Here is a 19,688-nt window from a genome sequence, read left to right as displayed (position 1 = left end):
AGTGTTAGTATTTAGTTCCCTTCAGTTCAGTTAGTCTTTGTCTGTAGTTGTTGTTGTCAACTCGTGTTTTGAGTGTATACCCTGACTGTCTGTACCTTTGGAAGTATACCTAGTGATGGCCAAATGAAGCGTTTCGAAGCATTATTGCTTTCTGATACAATTGTGTCGAAAAAGGTTCATTACTCGAAGCTTCATTCAGATATAAATTGCAGCACCATCTCCTGGTGAAGTAAATGTAATGCAACAAAGCTGACAACCATAAAATGCAAGTAGGCCTATATGCTAACGCCCCGTTTATTACGTGTTTACCGAGGCGATCAAAGCTGAAACAGTGTTAGTGCTGTGAAACTCATTTATGTTGGTGAATTTTACAGATACTGATGAATTTCATGTGTTCACCTTGATAATAAAACATTAAGCATGATGCGTGTGTGTAATTATTTCTTTACACAAGTACAGAAGATAAGACCAGCTTAAAAAAAAGTTGGAAACCATCACAGAAATTCTAATGGTTTCTATTAAAATACCAATAGGAACCATTGCCTTTTACCATTTAAACCACTACAGATTTTTTTGTTTTTTTTTTTTTTGTAGTGTGTTTGGGACATATTCCATTAGGATTTAATGCCCCCACCAATAGAACCCAACACATATCAGTAGAGACCCACAGAGACCACTATAATTCCCATTACAACCAATAAAAAGCCCATGAAAACCAAGAATTTCTGTAATGGTTTCTATAGGTTTTTTTTGGCAGGGCAGTATCATGTGTGAAAGCTTTATCTTGTTTAGCTGTGGGAAGCAGAACTCTATAACTTGTTAACTGGTGGGACTGATATTTCTGTATGTTGAAAAGGATGTGCTTGTGTAACTGGTTGTACTTGTATAATGTAGCAGAGGGTTTTTGAAGTGTCTGTCTTTGATGCATGTTTTTATGTAACATATCTTCATATGTTCTCTCATTAATAATAATAATAATAAAAAATGTGGCAGAGGGTGTGCTTTGGGTACATGCAAAATGCTTAGACAAAGTGTTCATTAAATGGTATGGTTTTTATTCAGAAATATTATTTTCTCCACAGTCTTTGGTGAAAGGCGATTTCTTTTTTTTAAACAATTTCACCAGCTTTAGAGAATATCCTCTCGCATGGAACAGATGATGCAGGAGTACACAAAAACAGTTTAGACCGTATATTTATATCACATTTCATACACAGAAATTCACAGAAATGAGAAAACAATCTAAGAGAAAAAACCCCCTTAAAATCACAAATAATAAAAATGAATGAGAATTTAAAATAACAATTGAAAGAAAATCATTTGGTTTAAAATGTGTTTAACAACATTCACACAGAAATAAAACTGGCTTAAGTTAAAATTGTTAAAATTGCAGTCAGTGTGAAGCAGCACAGTGCTCATTCAGTAAATGCAGAGTTAAACAGATGTGTGCAGATGTAAGCACATATGATGTAAAAACAATCCATTGTACTGTAGTGCTCCATATCATTCACTACATTTGTAAAAATATTTGTATGCAGAAATATCAATGAACAAACCTTAATCGGGGAAATAAGTTTAAAGTGTTCCCAAACTTGGGAACGACTTCTCTTTCTCGCTGGCTCCATCAAAACACTGAAATAAATTCAATCCACTCTCCACAACAATAACGCAAATCCAAACACCGACTACTACAACCCACGGTGTTGCCATGGTTTGGCTTCACTTTTATAAGAAATACAGCCGCCAGGTTTCAAACCTGTCAACACTGTATTCGTCTGTCAAAGCAGTCAGGTGGTTCACTACAAGAGTGAAGCAGTGTGTTTGCTTCAGACGTCATTTTCACGTGACTAGTGACGTAATGATACAAGCTCCGAAGCAGTGGTTCATTGCGAGGACCGTTCGAGTTTGAAGCAAGCTTCGGAGCGTCGGTGTCAGACGTAACATCACTAAGTATACCTGTGATTAAACTGTTACATTGGAGCCTTCAGCCTTATCGTCTTCGTCTGCCTGCACTCACAACCTGTGACAGAACTACAGACCGCCTGTAATGGATGATGGGGTTAGAATAATCCTCCTCGCTCAGGAGAGCAAAGATTTTTAGTTTTTTTCAAGGGAGTTTGTAAAAATTGCCCTCACCAGCACCCTGGATGACGAGAGCCTGAGAACTCTGTTCCGGATCGGGGCCACTTTCAACCATCCCATGGATCTCCCTGACACCACGGGACTGAATTGGAGGGATACTGTCCTCCAATGTCTGGAGTACGTTGTGTCCCGGTCTGGAACAAAACTAGAGCCTTCACCGCTGGTCCCGTCCAGCCCAGAGCCTTTACTGCTGATCCTGTCCAGCGCCGAGCCAGTGTCTCCGGACAAGATGGCCGCCGCCGAGCCAGCGTCTCCGGACAAGATGGCCGCCGCCGAGCCTGCACTTCACGTCAGTCCTGCCGAGCCTGAACTTAACGTCAGTCCTGCCGAGCCTGCACATCACGTAATGCCCGCCAAGCCAGAGACTGTACACGTAATGCACACCGAGCCAGAGACTGTATACGTAATGCCCGCCGAGCCAGAGACTGTATACGTAATGCCCACCGAGTCAGAGACTGTGGACGTCATGCCCGCTGAGCCTTCACCGCTGGTCCCGTCCAGCCCTGAGCTTTCACCTCTGGTCCCGTCCAGCCCAGAGTCTGTTTCGCCGCTGGTTCCGCCCAGCCCTGAGCCTGTTACAACCTCAGAACCTGAATTCCCACCCAGCCTCCCTCTCCCACCTCCTCCCATCTGCCTCCTCTCTACCTTTCCTCTTCCACTGCCTGTCAGCCCCTCTGCTCCTCTATCCACCTTTGAGGAGGTGGAGTTGTCGTGGGTCTGCCTTCCACCAACTCCACCAGGGTCAGTGGATCCCCGGTCTCCGCCTCCGACCTCCTCTACTTGGACTCTGCTTCAGCCTGTCAGTACATTACCTCCACCGTGGCTCTTACCTCCCTCACCTCCACCGTGGCCCATCAGCCCACCAGCTCCACCAGGCTCCCTTGTCCCCCCGGTTCCGCCTTGGTCATTCCTCGCCCTGCCCTCGCCTCGGGACTCCTTTCCTCTGGCTTCGCCTCGTCCATCCATCCCTCTAGCTCTGTTGAGCTCCTCACTCCCTCTGTCTTCACCTTGGACCTCGGTCACTCAGGCTCCACCCTGGTCTCCTCAACCACCTGCCTCGCCTCCGTCAGTCGCCCCCCTGGAGTCGTCAGTCCTGCGTTCCCCATGGCTCCTCCCTCCACCCTGGCCGCCTGCTCCGCCCTGGCCGCCTGCACTGCCTGATCCGCCCTGGCCGCCTGCACTGCCTAATCCGCCCTGGCTGCCTGCTCCGCCTTGGTCCCTCTTCGGCGCGAGGTTGCGCCTTCCAGAGGGGGGGAGTTATGTCACGCTTGTTCTGTGTTGTTCCTCTGTCACTAGTCACATGTCTGTCTAGTTAAGTTTTCCCACCTGTTATCAGTTCAGTTAAATCACCTGTGTCCTGTTAATTATCATCTGTCTCACCTGTTTCTGTTCATCAGTGTTAGTATTTAGTTCTCTTCAGTTCAGTTAGTCTTTGTCTGTAGTTGTCGTTGTAAACTCGTGTTTTAGGGGTATACACTGCCTGTCTGTACCTTTGGAAGTATACCTGTGATTAAACTGTTACATTGGAGCCTTCAGCCTTATCGTCTTCGTCTGCCTGCACTCACAACCCGTGACAGCGGGCTGCTGTTGGTTGCGGCGCTTCTTCCATGGCTGAAGTAGTGCGGGGAAAGGAAAAGCAGGGAGAGCGGTGTAGCCGTCTTTAAAGAGCTTTCCGTGTCCGCAGCATCGAGATCGGCATACTCTCGCAGTGAGAGCAACCTCCGTCTATGGTAAATGCTCTCTGGCAGTATGGATACTGATGAGTCCATGTCCACAATTAACTCCACTGGCTGACAATGTCCATCATTTGTTTTAATTTGCCATAGCCATGTTTCTGTGATGATCGGCAAACTTTGACAAAGTGCCCGATTTTTTTCCACATGAATTGATCTCTGGACATGAAGGTTTGTTAGCCAGGTGGTTGTTGGATCTCCAATGGTAACATTGCATTGGCATATGGCTGATCTGATGAAGAGTAAGATGTTATCTTTTTGTCCCATAGTGGTTGTTTTGCATTACAGTGGCCCGTATTTGTGAAGTATCTGAGTTATTTCATGCGGTCTCCATTTGCACTGCTATTGAGGCAGCTTTATTTAGAGTGAGGTCGGGTTCAAGCAAAAGTCTGTCCCGAACGCGTTTGTACTCCACGAGTTGATCATGTAGGATTTGTTCTTCCATGTCTCTGGAATCACATGCAGCTGAAAACTACCCTAAAGCAGCCAGGAATTGATTAATAGTTTCATTAGTCTGCTGTGTCCTTTGCCTAAATTTGTGTCTCTCAGTGACAACGTTAACTGCAGGAACAAAATATATTTTCAGTGCAGCCACATTGGTAGTATAAGTATTGCCCGTATCTGGTAAGGTATAAAACAATCTTTGTCATTCTGTGCCCAAAGCATGTTGCAGAACAGCTTGCTTTCTTTCCTCCGGCCATGCGTCACTAGTAGCATCGATTGCAAAATAATCATCTATGCATGAAATGTAACATCTATGCAAAATAATCCTTGAAAAATTTCTCATTTAAGGCCATTCCTGTTTGGAATATGTGATTGTGTATGGTCAACAATAAGCATAAACATTCTGCATTTCCATTTTGTAGTGTGGATCATTCATTGCAACATTTAAACTGATTATCATGTTTAAGAATCTTATGTAAGGAATTTTTTTTCCCCTTGTTTACATAATTTATGTACTTTTTGATGTACTTTATGTATTGCTTTGGGGTATAACAAAGTAGATGTATGAATATTTGGAACGAGGGTCGATTATTTGTAAGCTTTGATTTGTGGATAGAGGGTGGGATTAAATACGTTTTTTTTTCTTCTTCCCACTCCTTTTCGAATATGCAATGGACAATGACAATGGTTAAAACAAGTCTTTGGCTGTAACTATTATATTTATTATTTATTTTGTTTTATTGTGTTATTCTAATTATCTTGATTTGTCTACTTGATTTCATTTTCTTGTCAGATGTTTTTTTTTTGTTGCATAAATAAAAAAATAAAAAAATCTATAATCTGCTTGACAAATAATTTATGCCACTGCCCACTGACATGCTCTTAAAGCTTCTATTATCAAAAAATGTTGGCCTTCAAACACCTTAAAATGCATGTGTAGATCAGGAATCAGGCATGCCCCCGAACCCCCTAGCAAGATAAAGACTTTTGGAACCTTTGTATTGATAAAACCCTGCAAACGACCCTGCGGAGACCATTTGTGCAATGGTCAATGGTCAAATAAAAAAACATATTGTGTTCATTAACCCCACCCATATTAACTTTGGGCTCAGTCTGACACTGTTATAAATATGACAGGGTCCTTGGGCATTTTCCCCCTGTAAGGGGTCCCTGGCTCTAAAAAAGCTGTCTACAATCTCCTGAGACGCAGATTGAATCACTGCTGCTAGTAGAAATGATGCTGCCTGCGGGTAAAATCGCTTTTAATTCATGGAAATTCCGCTGCTATTTTGTAGAAATTAGGAGAGTAGCTTTTTTAGTACCCAAAATGTCCTTTCTTAATCTTTTCTCGCGTAACGGGATGTTCGCTGTCTAGGTAATGTAGGGGAACTCCCACTGCCAACGCCCCAAGTTCAGTCAGGACTTGATAAATTAAGAAAGATCACGGCTTTAGTCAACATGTAGGCCTATTTTAAAATAAACTAATATGTAGATTGTGTAAAAAATTTAAATTTTGTGTTTTTATTTTTTAGTTAAAAATAAGTTAAAAATAAAACAAAATAATCTGTAATACCATACATTAGCCAATAGATGTCTGTATAGCCCTTTACATAAATATATATCCAGGCCTGTGTGTATATTTTGCAAATATTGTACACTGGACCAAATTCTTAATAAATATTTTTTTTTTTTTTATTATTATTATTTTTAATAATATTTCTTCTTGCTTGACTTTTTATTTATATACGTGACCTTGAAGTAATCCAAAAGTAATCAGTTGCATTACTTTCATATTATAGTACTTGGATTACGTTACTGAATACTTTTTTTATTAAGTAATTTGTAACTGTAACGGAATACATTTTTAAAGTAACCCTCCCAAGCCTGTATATATATATATATATATATATATATATATATATATATATATATAGACTCATTACATGCAAAGTGAGATATTTCAAGCCTTTATTTGTTATAATTTTGATGATTATGAGAGATTACGAATGAGAGATTATGTATTGTTGATCAAATAAATGCAAACTTTGTGAGCATAAAAGGCATTCAAAACCCTGAAAAATTGTATTCCAAACTTTTTACAGGTAATATGTATAAGGGGTAAAGCTACAATAAATATCATTTTGGACAGTTAGCATGCTCTTAACAGTCATATTTATCTTCATTTCTTCAGGGCAGAGTGATAACTTTTTACCTGACAGAATAAAACTGGATACGACACAGGCTGCGATTTCCAAAAATAACATTGACCTTCAAATGAAAGTCAATTTCAGTGAAGGTCTGCTTTCCCCCTTGTTGTATTTTGTGATTATTCCACATTAAATTATTGGTTGAAAGTGATATTTTAACTATAATAACTTTGTCACTCTTTCTGTAGATTTTGATAAAGATGTTGGGTTTGTCCTCTATGATAGCGATCAGTTCTTTCAGACAAAAAGCTTTCAACCTTCTCTGGATACTAAGAGAAGAGTAATATCTGCTAACCTTCAAGAAAATCTTGGATTTGTCGACATTGAGTTTGCAGTCACACCATCGGTGAGCAGCTAGTCCAACATCACACTTCCCTCTGGGCACGCTTTTGTGGTTTGTGCCTTGCTGTAGCTTATTAATAATGAAATGAGAAAAAACTAATTTCTCAGGCCTTACACTCTTAAAAAGAAAGGTTCCAAAATTTTTTTTTTTTACGTTTTTTTTTTTTTTTTTACAGTGATGCCATAGAAAAAAAAAAGTTTGGTTATGTGAATAGTTCTTAACTGTTTTTCTTCTTAGTGTGAAGAACATTTTAATATTCGAAATAAACTTTTTCTGCTGTAAAGAACATTTTGTGCAATGGAAAGGTTCCATGGATCCTTAGATGCCAATAAAGAACCTTATTTTTAAGAGTGTACCGCAGGGAGGAAGCATTTTTCTAAAGAACTATAAAGTGATGTTCCTCAAAAAAAATTGAAAGAGGTCAGCACAGGTGTGGTGTTTATGAATTAATACATGGTTGAACTTTTAGGTTGATTTCACACTATCCCTCAATGACTTTGCATGTGTATTTTGGAGTTCCACTAAAAATGACTGGAGCACAGAAGGCTGCACCAAAACAAAGAACACTTCAGGTCTTGCAGTATGCAGTTGTAAACTGAAAATACTTGAAAATGCAAACTTTGCCATTCTGATGGTGAGATATACAATATTTGCAACAGGATGTAAATTATTTATATTTGACTATACGTATTGTTTATAGGTATTGTTTATTTAAACAATAAAGGTGGTTTTCAGAGCAATGCCATAGAAGATACATTTTTGCTTCACCAAGTAACCTTTAATTGAACAGTTCTTAAAAGAACAATTTGTTTTCTTAGTGTAAAGAACATGTTTTAATAATCAAAAATAACCTTTTTCCATTACATAGAACGTTCTGATCAACCGAAAGGTTCCATGGAATGCCAATGAACCAAAAATGCCAATAAAGAAGCTTTATTTTTTAAGACTGTAAAGTCTACACTCTTTGTCACGGATCTATGAAGGAGGACTCAAATGCAGAACGAGTGTTAACCGGTTTGACAAACAGTAGATAGATGACAAGATGTGGTGGGAGAGGTGAACAGTCCAGACCATAGGCAGGGATGAGACACAATGACAGCTGTTGTAACTAGCTGAGCAACAGTTGTAACTAGCACAAGAGGACTGTAGGCTAGAGAGTAGTAATGGCAGAGCAGAATGAGACCTGGGAATACCAGCAATAGCCAGACAGGAACTTCAAGTACAGCAGGCAAAGCACTCAGGTATCTCAGGCTTAGCACCAGGCTTGTTCCAATGCAAAGAGTGTAAGCAGCCAGGGACGCTCTGCTAGCAGGACAGGACTGGAACTGAAGACAGGACCGATGGCAGAACTAAAGCAAAAAAAAAAAAAAAAAAACTTCTACAAATAAAACACTATAGACCTTAGTAACAAGAAACAAACTATGTAGCACAGAACCAGGCAAAAAGTTCAAGGCTGACAAAGGAGGTGCCGGTTTAGGGGAACCATAACCAGGAAGTACAGAGGGAGGGAAGGGCGCTCGATTGGAGACACCCTTGTACACAGAGACTGGCCGAACTGGTCTGGACTTCCAACTGGGCTTGACAGATTCGGGGGAAAAAACAGAACTGGCAGGCTTGGTGAAGGTCTTGGAATAGGTTCAGAGACATACTCTGGGGTGCCCTTTAGAGAACCAGAATTAGACTTGGAAACAGACTGCACGTTGTCCTCAGGGGCAGGAGCCGAAACTGGACAGTATACAGGGGCAGGATCTGCGGCTGCGCTCTCTGGAGCAGCGGACTCGGGAACAGCTCCCTCTGAAGCTAGCTCGGAAACAGCTCTCTCTGTAGCGGATTCGGGAACAGCTTCCACTGAAGCTGGCTCGGAAACTGCTCTCTCAGCAGCGGGCTCTGGGACTGAGTTCACAGGAGTGGGTGCTGGGACCGCTCTCTCAGCAGCGGGCTCGGGGGCCGCCTTCACAGCAGCGGGCTCGCATTCTGTGGTCACGACAGGTTTGGCAGAAATTTCTAGGGACTTGACCAGATTTGTAAGACATTCAGAGAAGGTCTCTGCGGCAATGACAACAGGCATCTTGGGACTGGCCTCTGTGAACATGACAGGACTGGTAGAGATTGTCTCGGAGGGAATGACACTACTAGTCAACGGCTTAGAAATTGATTTAATTGAATTTGATACCTCAGGAACCACTGGACCTGGAGCTTGAGAATGGAGAATCGTAGATTGTTCTGCACAGGCCTTTCTCTTCTTCCTCTTTCGACGGGCTGATACTGTGTGCTGGGCTGCCTCTGTAGTATCTACAGCAAACTCAACCAACCCAGGCAGAAAAGCAGTGACCTTCGTCGACTCAGCAGTGACTGAAACAGACCTGGCAGACTCAGATTTGGAAGTGACTGGGACTGACCTGGATGCCTGGGAGAAGATGGCGGTTGGTTTGACTGACTCTGGGGTAGCTGTGGTGGACTGGACTGCCCTATTCCGTCTGGATCTTAGTTTCTTGGTAGAAGCCAGAAGAGGATCATAAACTTGACGTGACAGGCGAGGAAGGGCAGGGTGATTGTTGAAAGATGATACTGGTCGACTTGGTATTCCCCACTTACTGGGATGACCAAGGTACCTGAAGAAACCCCAGAAATCCAGAATCCTGAGAGAATCCATCTCCCATGCAGGCAGGGGGTCATCCAAGCAGGAGTTAAAAATGTCCTTGAGAGCAGCGTCATTATAATCTAGCCCCACAGACATGGTCCAAAAGAATTGGGCAAAATCCCCCACCTCAAAGCCATCCTGGCGAAGAGCAGTGAGACCACGGTGACGAGCCATTCTCTCCCGGATGTTAGCAGGTGGCAGGATTTTGATGCTCATTCTGCTGAGTCCTGAACTGGCCAGTTCGTTCTGTCACGGGTCTATGAAGGAGGACTCAAATGCAGAATGAGTGTTAACCGGTTTATTGACAAACAGTAGACAGATGACAAGATGTGGTGGGAGAGGTGAACAGTCCAGACCATAGGCAGGGATGAGACACAATGACAGCCGTTGTAACTAGCTGAGCAACAGTTGTAACTAGCACAAGAGGACTGTGGGCTAGAGAGTAGTAATGGCAGAGCAGAATGAGACCTGAGAATACCAGCAATAGCCAGACAGGAACTTCAAGTACAGAACCCTGACACTTTTACAATTAAAGGTTCTTTATTGGCATTGGTGGTTCCATGAAGAACTTTTAACATCCATAGAACCTTTCAACATAATTAATATTGGAAAAAGGTTCTTCAGATTAAATGTACACTAAGAAAACATATTTCTTTTTAATAACTTTTCACTTAAAGGCTCTTTGGGAAACCTAAAAGGGTTCTTCTTTGGCATCACTGCAAAAAAAATAAAAAATAAAAAAATAAAATCTGGAACCTTAAGTTTTAAGAGTGTATGATGCTGTGAATTAATAACAATTTAACTAGAATTTTATGCAGCTGCCTTTTTCTGCAGACATTTGATATCAACTATCAGTATTCTGAAGACTTGCATTGGATCAGCATCACCGGCTGCGCTCTTTCTATATTGGGTCTGTTTGTCACAGCTGTGTACCAAATCATAACCAGGTAAAGGATAACACTGTTGCTTACACAGCTATTGGCAGAAATGGCTTTTTGCAGTGGTGAAGCATTTTTTATAGCTTATATTCATACACTTTGCCGCAGGAAGTCAAGAGGAGGCAATCCTACTCTGCTAATGGTGAACATCTGCATGAGCATGACGGTTTTCTACCTTCTCTTCATCTTCGGCATAAACAACCCTGTCCAACATCTCAGTGTGGCAAAGTTGTCTGGTCAGAACATAGTTCCTGAGTCAGACCATCACAAGTACCCAGATGAGGGTCCCTGTACAGCATTTACAGCTCTGCTTCAGTACTTCCTGTTGGCCACGTTCACTTGGAACACTCTGTATGGCATTAATGTGTTCCTCATCTTCAAAAACGGAGTGTCTGGAACACCTCCATGGTTTCCAAAGGTCTCCTTGGCTACTGGATGGGGTACATTGAATTTATTTACAGTATGGGTTAAAACGATACATGCTTAAATGCAGGGCCATAGCTAGAGGATTCGGGGCCCCTTGAAAAAATATTGATGTGGGCCCCCACTACCCTCCACCAATATCATATACTGTACAATTAGGGCTGTAAGGATATGCGATATGAAACCGAAATCGTGACACTTAGACTCACGAACCTGTGTCGCGGTGTGAGAAGGCAGAATCGCGACACACCCTTTTCAACTCCAAGAGTTATCCTTCCCGTCCAGATCCAATGCTACCACATCTTTAAATTACTATTATTTTAAGTTAACATTATAAAATATGTAGACCTACACCACAGAACTAGTTGAGGATAAATTCTTTAAAATTGGGCAATCCGTTACGGACGTGACTGCTCTGAAAGCGGCACTAAAAGACTGCTTTAAAATTTTCACAGAGACCTCAAATAGAAAGCACAAAGCCTTTCTTTAAAGTGAATTTCGTTTTTTTATTAATTATTGAGCATTATCTATTTTAAACATGCATTTCAAGCATGTCGACTCATTAGGCCTATATAATCGCCAAAAGGTTTACAGTATGTTTTCGAAGGTAACAAAGATCAAGTTGCTTTATTGCATTGTACATGACTTTTTTTTTTTTTATCTGTATTTTCTAACTACTTTTCCAAAAAAGAAAGAAAGAAAGAAAGAAAGAAAGGTATATCCTTGTGTATATTGTTATCAAGCCTACATTTTAAAGAAAATTGCTAAATAGTTTTTTGCCTATTTCACCCATCACTGCATCCTTAGACTAAACCCTAAATATGAAATAATATTCCCAATGTTAACAATCACACTAATATACAATGCCATTAAGTGTCAATAAATCTATTTCTCTTTAGGTCTACCTGCTGTTATTGTTGGTATCTCATTGGGTTTCACCTACAGTGTGAAGGAGCCTTTAGGTTATCGCCAAGAAGAGTTGTAAGTAACAAATATTTCAATTTGTAAAACTTTACTTTATACTTTAATGCCCAGTTTCACAGACAAGGCTTAAGCCTAATCTCTGACTAAAATGCATGTTTGAGCTGTTTTAAGTGAAAGCAACTTTCACTAACATATCTTAAAATATGTCAGTACCATTGTTTTGTCTAAGGGTGCTTTCACACCTGCCTCATTTAGTTCGGTTGAATCGCGCTAGAGTTTGTTTCCCCCATTGGTGCGGTTCATTTGGGCAGGTGTGAATGCGGAAATCGCACTCTGGTGCGCACCAAAAGCGGACCAAACAAGCGTACCGAGAACTCCTCGAATAGGTGGTCTCGGTACGCTTTGAAACGAACTCCGTAGCGGTTCGTTTGTGGTGAGAACGTGATCCAACCTCGAACAGAACCAACTGCCAAACAACTGCTCATTTTTGGACTAAACGAGTTGCCGTAGTCAGCTGCGCTGTGCATTATGGGATGAGGAGAAATGTTTGTTGACAGTTTGCACTTTAAGCATGGCAGCTTGCAGACAAACTTGGAGTTGTGAGGAGGTGCGGAGCCTGATAGAAATTATTAACATTATTTTCGTGCCTCATCCTCACTATTATTATTGTTTGTCTAACGTGGTGTAGACAAACTACATAATAAAATATGACCAAGGATACAATCAGCCTACGCAGTCGTCTCTCCATAGTAAACAGCGGCGTGTTGTCTGCCGGATTTTCCACCTCTTTGTTTACTTCCGGGAGTTCTGTTGGAATTTTCCAGCACGTTAATTAATTCTGACAAATCGAAGTGCAGTTATGGAAATGCGTTCAAGACACATCTGGCCAACGAGTGATGTGGGTGTTGTCACGTGACTGCATTTTAGTTCGTTCTATCAACTCATAAATTGATTCGGACCAGAGCGATCAGTGTGGTGTGAAAAGGAACCAAAACACCTGGAAAATGCTACAAAGTATAGTTTTTCGCCCTTGGTCCGGACCAAATGAACCGAACTACAGATGTGAAAGCACCCTAAAGATGCACACTAATGTTTTAGTCAAAAGTCTTGTGGACACATATTTAGTATGTGTTTTGTGGCCTTATTTCAGAGACTTAAATTTGAGTTTTTTTCAATAACCATGCATAAACATTTACATTTCATTTAGCAGATGAGGAGAGCAGTAGAAGCAATTAAACTAACTATAGGACTACAATATGCAAGTGCTGTGACCTTTCCCAGTTTAGTCTAACGCATGTCTTTAAAAAAAAATAAAAAAAAATAATTTGATTTAGAATAGAAGAGAAAAGAAAAGAAAAGAAAGTGTTAGTATCAATGGATCAAGTGTTGCCAAAAAAGATGCGTCTTCAACTGTTTCTTGAAGACTCAAAGCAGCTCGAGTTGAGTTGGGCAGGTCATTCCACCAGCAGGGAACAGTCAAGGTGAAGGTCAGAGAAAGAGATTTTGTGCCTCTTTGAGATGGCACCACGAGGCGACTTCATTTGCAGAACGCAAGCTTCTGGATGACACGTAAGGCTGGAGTAATGAGTTTAGGTAAAAGGGAGCAGAGCCAGTGGCTGTTCTGTAGGCAAGCGTTATTCTCTCAAAAATACAAACATGTACATACATGTTGCTCACATATTATTGTAACCCTGTTTATGCTGAATAGAGTGTAATAACACTTCTGCCATTAATATGTTTATAACCAACGGAAAAAAAGCACAAATGTCAGGGCATGTCAAAACACGTTGGACCACAATGGGTTAACATAGCCATTACCATTCCAATCTCTCAGAGAGTTGTCATGACAGAAATACCCTAATTTAAGGCCTAGTCCTGGCTTAATCTAAGCCCTGTCCTTAAAGGGACAGTTCACACAAAAATTAATATTCTGTGATTAATTACCCTCATGTTGGTCATGTTGTTCATGTTGCTCATGCTCATGTTGTTCCATGTTGTACTCATATTGTTAATTACCCTCATGTTGTTCCAAAGGTCAGGTCAGGTTATACCTGCCACCTGTAACCATGTAACCCGGTGCCACCTGCCTCATGCAGAGAAGGTAAACTGTCAAAAATCTCTTTTGGGAAAAGGCTTCAGGAGTAAACCTTGATGAAAAATCTGGAGCTGGAGTCCCATAGGCAAAACGTGGTTGCATGCAACCTCGCTCTGGCAACTCCTGCGATGGGGGACGGTTGGATAAATCACCGCCGTGGAGAAGGGGGGAACTGCTACTTGGGCAACAGCTGGTCTTCCATATTACCCTGCCCTGGCTTGCCCCCTGGAGAGGACACTCCAGCTTCGCTTCACAGCGTCGAAACAACATGGGAAGCAGCAGTCTACCGGTTATAAGCTACAATGCTCGACTGGCGTAGAGCGTGGTGCCAGGGGTTGCTTCCGATAGTGGGAGAGATCTTCGTGTCTCATTGGACAGCTACCGCCCGCCTTAAGTTGGGCAGTCCCCAGTCAGTAAGGTGCTGTCCCGCCACGGTTTCTGCACTAAGCAATAACACACCAAGAAACACAACAAGAAGAGAATCTGGGATGAATCTTAATCTGGGATGCTGGAACGTCCGCACCATGACAAATGGACTTGACGACCTCCTGAACATCAGTGACGTAAGAAAGACAGCGGTCATTAAAGACGAGCTACTGAGACTGAAGGTAGATATAGCCGCTCTGCAAGAAACACGCCTAGCTGAATCGGGATCTTTGAAGGAGAAGGATTACACCTTCTTCTGGCAAGGAAAGAGTGCAGAGGACCGCAGAAAGCACGGAGTAGGGTTTGCAGTGAGGAACACCTTGTTGGAGATGGTTGAACTAAGTGACAAAGGATCAGAATGCCTGCTGACTCTCCGCCTCCATACCTTTAAGGGGCCAGTTATACTCATCAGCGCCTATGCCCCAACATTGACCTCCACACCTGAGGTAAAATACGAGTTCTACACTAACCTGAATGACGCCATCAAGAACATCCACAGCAGCGGAAAAAAACCTTGTCTCCTTGGGGCCTTCAACGCCACAGTAGGAGCAGACCATAACTCTTGGCATTCCTGCTTGGGTTCCTTTGGAGTTTGCAAGATAAACGAGAACGGGTAGCGCCTGTTGGAGCTTTGCTCTTATCATGGCCTCTTCATGACCAACTCCTATTTCCAGACGAAGCCACAACACAGAGTGTCATGGTGCCACCCTCGATCCAAGCACTGGCACCAGCTAGACATGGTCATCGTCAGACGTACAAGCCTCAAGTATGTGCTTCTGGCCCGCTCATACCATAGTGCTGACTGCGACTCCAATCACTCACTGGTATGCTGCAAGATCAAGCTGCTACCAAAGAAACTCCACCGCTCCAAACAAGAAGGGAAGCCACGCATTGACACGACTAAGATGCAACATCCAGAGAAGCTTGAGGAATTCACAAAGTCTCTTGAGGATGCTCTGTCTGTAGGCTACCCATATAACACTGCTTCCGCATCATGGAACCACCTGGATGAGGCAATTCAAAAATCATCTCTTGCTACCTATGGGAGAAACACCTTCAAGGACTGCAACTGGTTTGATGTTGCGGAGGTGTAACTGGTTCAAGTCTGCGGAGTTGACCCCTGTTATTGAAGCAAAGCGTGCTGCCCTTGCTGAATATAAGCGCTCACCAGGTTGAAAAACCCTTCAAGCACTCAGATCAGCCAGGAGCAAAGTACAGCAGACAGCAAGAAGATGCACCAACGAGTATTGCCAGGAGCTCAGTCATGACATTCAGAATGCAGCAGCAACAGGTAACATCAGGGGCATGTACGAGGGCATCAAGAAAGCTCTCGGACCAACTCAAAACTGCACCCCTGAAAACCAGCTGCGGAAAGGTGATCACCGACAAAACCAAGCAGATGGATAGATTCAGAACACTATTCATTATTCACTATAGTGGAACACTATTCAGAGCTCTACTCCAGAGAGAACATTGTTGTCACCTCAGCACTGGACGTCATCGATCCTCTACCCACCATGGAGGAGTTAGACGCTGAACCAACACTGGCAGAACTCAGCAAGGCTATCAACCGCTTAGCCTGCGGCAAAGCCCCTGGGAATGATGGCATCCCCCGAGACCTGATCAGGCTCTGCAAGACCACCCTTTTGCAGCCTCTATTTAACTCCAGTGTTGGAGTGAAGGTGGTGATTCACAAGACATGAGAAACGGCAAGATCGTCACCCTGTACAAGAACAAAGGCGACAGGAGTGACTGCAACAACTACAGAGGCATCTCCCTCTTGAGCATTGTGGGCAAACTGTATGCAAGAGTGATGTACGTGCGTCTTCAACAGCTGGCAGAACGCGTTTACCCGAGTCCCAATGTGGCTTTCGAGCAGAACGTTCTATAGTGGACATGATCTTCTCCCTTCGCCAACTACAGGAGAAGTGCAGGGAACAGCAGAAGCCCCTCTACGTCGACTTCATAGACTTGACTAAGGCCTTTGACCTGGTTAGCCGGGATGGGCTCTTCAACATCCTCCATCCGGATGCCCCCCGAAGCTTCACAGCATGATCAGATCTTTTCACGACGGTATGAAGGCAACCATCCAGTACGATGGCAGAATGCCCAAACCATTTGACATCAAAAGCGGCATGAAGCAAGGCTGTGTCCTTGCTCCAACCCTCTTCGGCATCCTCTTCTCCCTTCTTCTGAAACATGCTTTCAGGAATTCAACCGAAGGGGTGTACATGCACACAAGATCAGATGGCAGACTCTACAACATTGCAAGACTCAGAGCAAAAACCAAGGTGCGGGAGATCATCATTGGAGATACTGTATGGTCTTTGCCAATGACGCAACAGTCACCTCTCACACTGAACAAGATCTACAGTGTCTGATGGACAGATTCTCTCAGGCCTGCAAAGACTTCAGTCTAACCATCAGCCTGAAGAAGACCAACGTGCTGGGCCAAGATGTGGACACACCACCTGTCATCACCATCAACAAACACAAACTTGAAGTGGTCCACCAGTTCACCTACCTTGGTTCCACCATCAGCGACAACCTGTCCTTAGATGCGGAAATCAACAAACGCATCGGAAAGGCCACAACAACCCTAGGACGACTGACCACTCGCGTCTGGGAGAACCCCAAGCTGACCACTCAAACCAAGATGCCAGTGTACAAAGCCTGCATAGTCAGCACCCTCCTGTATGGGAGTGAATCCTGGAAAACATATGCCAAGCAAGAGCAGAAGCTGAAAACTTAACACATGCGATGTCTCCGCCGCATCCTTGGCATCAGTTGGAACAAGGTCCCCAGGTTCTTGCCCGTGTCGGCCTCCCCACCCTGTACATGCTGCTCAGACTGCACTGGCTTGGCCACGTGCGCCGTATGGAAGACGGGCGGATCCTCAAGGACATCCTCTATGGTGAACTGGCATCCGGCAAAAGACCCCGAGGTCGCCCCCAGCTGAGATATAAAGATGTTTGCAAGCGCGACATGAAAGCCCTGGACATCAGCACAGAGATTTGGGAGGACACTGCAGCTAACCGCAGCAGCTGGCGCTGCCTGCTCAAGAAACAGCTAAATACAGGCGAGGAGAAGATCTTGAAACTAGCAGAAGAGAGGAGATCCAGGCGGAAGGCACGCGTGCACACGGACAGCCACCCATGACCAACTGCATCTGCACTTTGTGCAGCAAAGACTGTAACTCCTGCATCGGTCTCACCAGCCACCAACGATGCTGTTTTAGTCGCAACACCACAAACTCTTAGGGCGCAATATCCATGGTCGACAACGACCGAAGGAGGCCTACTACTACTGTTGTTCTATACCTGTAAGACTTTCGTTCAACTTCAAAACACAAATGAAGATCATTTTAATGACAAATGATATATTTCTGTCCCTCCATTGACAGTCTATGCAACAACCACTTTGACACTTCAAAAAGTTCATAAAGAGATCGTAAAACGTATCCATATGAATTGAGTCAAAATTTAGTACGAATATTCAATGATGAATGAATTGAATTTAGACTTTTATTCACATATTAATATTCACATATAAAAAAAAAAAATTCTAACTCATAACATTCAAGAATGAACCACATTGGTTCTTTCTGAAGCTCAAACGTGCTGCATAACGTGCGTTGATGAATGATTATATGTGAATAAAAGCCTAAATTAAATCTGTTCATCATATAAAGTGATGGAGTCTCTTCAGAAAATTTGGACTAAACCGTTCAATTCATATGGATTAGTTTTATGATCTCTTTATGAACCTGTAGAAGTGTCAAATAAGTAGTTTCGTTGACTGTCAATGGAAGTACAAAAATCTCTCAGATTTCAGTAAAATATCTTCATTTGTGTGTTCACGAGTTCACACTTACATACAATTTGACGGGGTAAAGTTTAATGCGTATTTGGCGTGCTGTCCGGGGGGAGGGCTCCGAGCTCGGAGTTCAGCCCGAACCCAGAGTACTCCCCCCGTATGTAAGTGTTTAGGACTAGAAGCGTGGAGAAGAGGTGGTGGGGGGATGCTGCAAAACTGTCAATGGATTGAGGTGAGACTGCTGAATGAGACCTCTTACCATTGATTGCTGAGTGCTCTCCACTTGTGTTAATTATATGAACGTGCTCCTCCCGAACTTTGTTAATAACACATCATTTAAAGATGAACAAAAGTCTTACAGGTTTGGAACGAATTGACAGAATTAAATGAGAATTTTCTTTCTTTTTTGGGGGGGTGAACTAACCCTTTAAATGTTTTAAATAATATATACTGCAGTGATATTGCATTGTTTTCTCTGGATTTTAGTAGTTCAGTTGTCACTCTTCTTTGATGCAGTTGCTGGCTGGCTTCACTGGACCACAAACAGAAGTTCAGTATGTGGAAACCCATGCTTTGGGGATTCTTGCTCCCATTAATGCTCATGCTGCTCTCAAGCATGGTAGTACTGGTGCACTTCTCTCACAACATCTGCAGGACCAACCCTAACTTAAACAGGCATGTTTATTTTGGGACCAGAAAATCACTATCAGTTATCAACCAAAAGCCATTTATGAGAATATATTTAACCAATAACACTGTTGCTGTTTAGATCACGGAAAACTCCTCTAAAGAAGAAGATTTTAAGTAGTTTCTCTCTGGCAGTGATGCTCGGCCTGTCCTGGGTCACCGGCTACATTTTGATCATCACCCATGAAACAAATCTCAAACTTATTCTGAATGTGGTTTTCTGTCTCTTAAACACAACACAGGTGTGTTAATGCACATTGCACAAAAATGCACAAAATCTTATAATGGATTATAAATGAAATCAGCAATGCTTCTGTTTTTCTTTTTTATTTCCAAAGGGTGTTCAGATATTTATTTTATTCACTCTGAGGCCGTTATTAAACTAAAAACCAGCATTTCTGGACGATCTGTGTGCATCAAACATAGTCTTTCGCAGGAAGACTTTACTTTTATGAAAAAATAAGATACCAGAAAGCAACGAAAGCTGATCCACTGATTCTGAATTGGCCTGATGGGCCATCAAAGGTAATAACCAAAAGATGATTATTTTGAGACTTAATTTAATTTGATTCATGCAATGTAGGAATATGAGCTTAAGTCAGATATTTTTTCTTGGTGTTCGTACTAGCAATTTTATGTGTATGTTTGAATTTTGTGTGTGTGTGTATATTCTCTCTCTCACTCTCTTTCTCTCTCTCTCTCTCTCTCTCTCTCTATATATATATATATATATATATATTTATTTATTTTTATATATATATATATATATATGTGTGTGTGTATATATATGTGTGTGTGTGTGTGTATATATATATATATATATATATATATATATATATATATAAATGTGTGTATACATACATACAATG

The 19,688-nt window shown here is 42.4% G+C and overlaps 1 protein-coding gene across 1 annotated transcript; it reads left to right on the top strand.

Moving 5' to 3' along the window:
* Positions 1–6,399: 6,399 nt before the first annotated feature.
* Positions 6,400–19,483, top strand: LOC309475506 (adhesion G-protein coupled receptor G7-like). Its single transcript, XM_082138305.1, has 9 exons — positions 6,400–6,615; positions 6,715–6,872; positions 7,339–7,503; positions 10,345–10,457; positions 10,557–10,888; positions 11,771–11,852; positions 18,649–18,807; positions 18,902–19,061; positions 19,158–19,483. The coding sequence occupies exons 1-9, from the start codon at positions 6,474–6,476 to the stop codon at positions 19,203–19,205; spliced, it is 1,359 nt and encodes a 452-aa protein (XP_081994431.1). The 5' UTR covers positions 6,400–6,473; the 3' UTR covers positions 19,206–19,483.
* Positions 19,484–19,688: the final 205 nt, after the last annotated feature.

Source organism: Leuciscus leuciscus (genome assembly GCF_965113295.1).
Source record: "Leuciscus leuciscus genome assembly, chromosome: 15".
NCBI classification, from domain to species: Eukaryota; Metazoa; Chordata; class Actinopteri; order Cypriniformes; family Leuciscidae; genus Leuciscus; species Leuciscus leuciscus.
The sequence above is the reverse complement of the archived record's forward strand: the minus strand, read 5'-3'. Positions and strand labels throughout refer to the sequence as shown.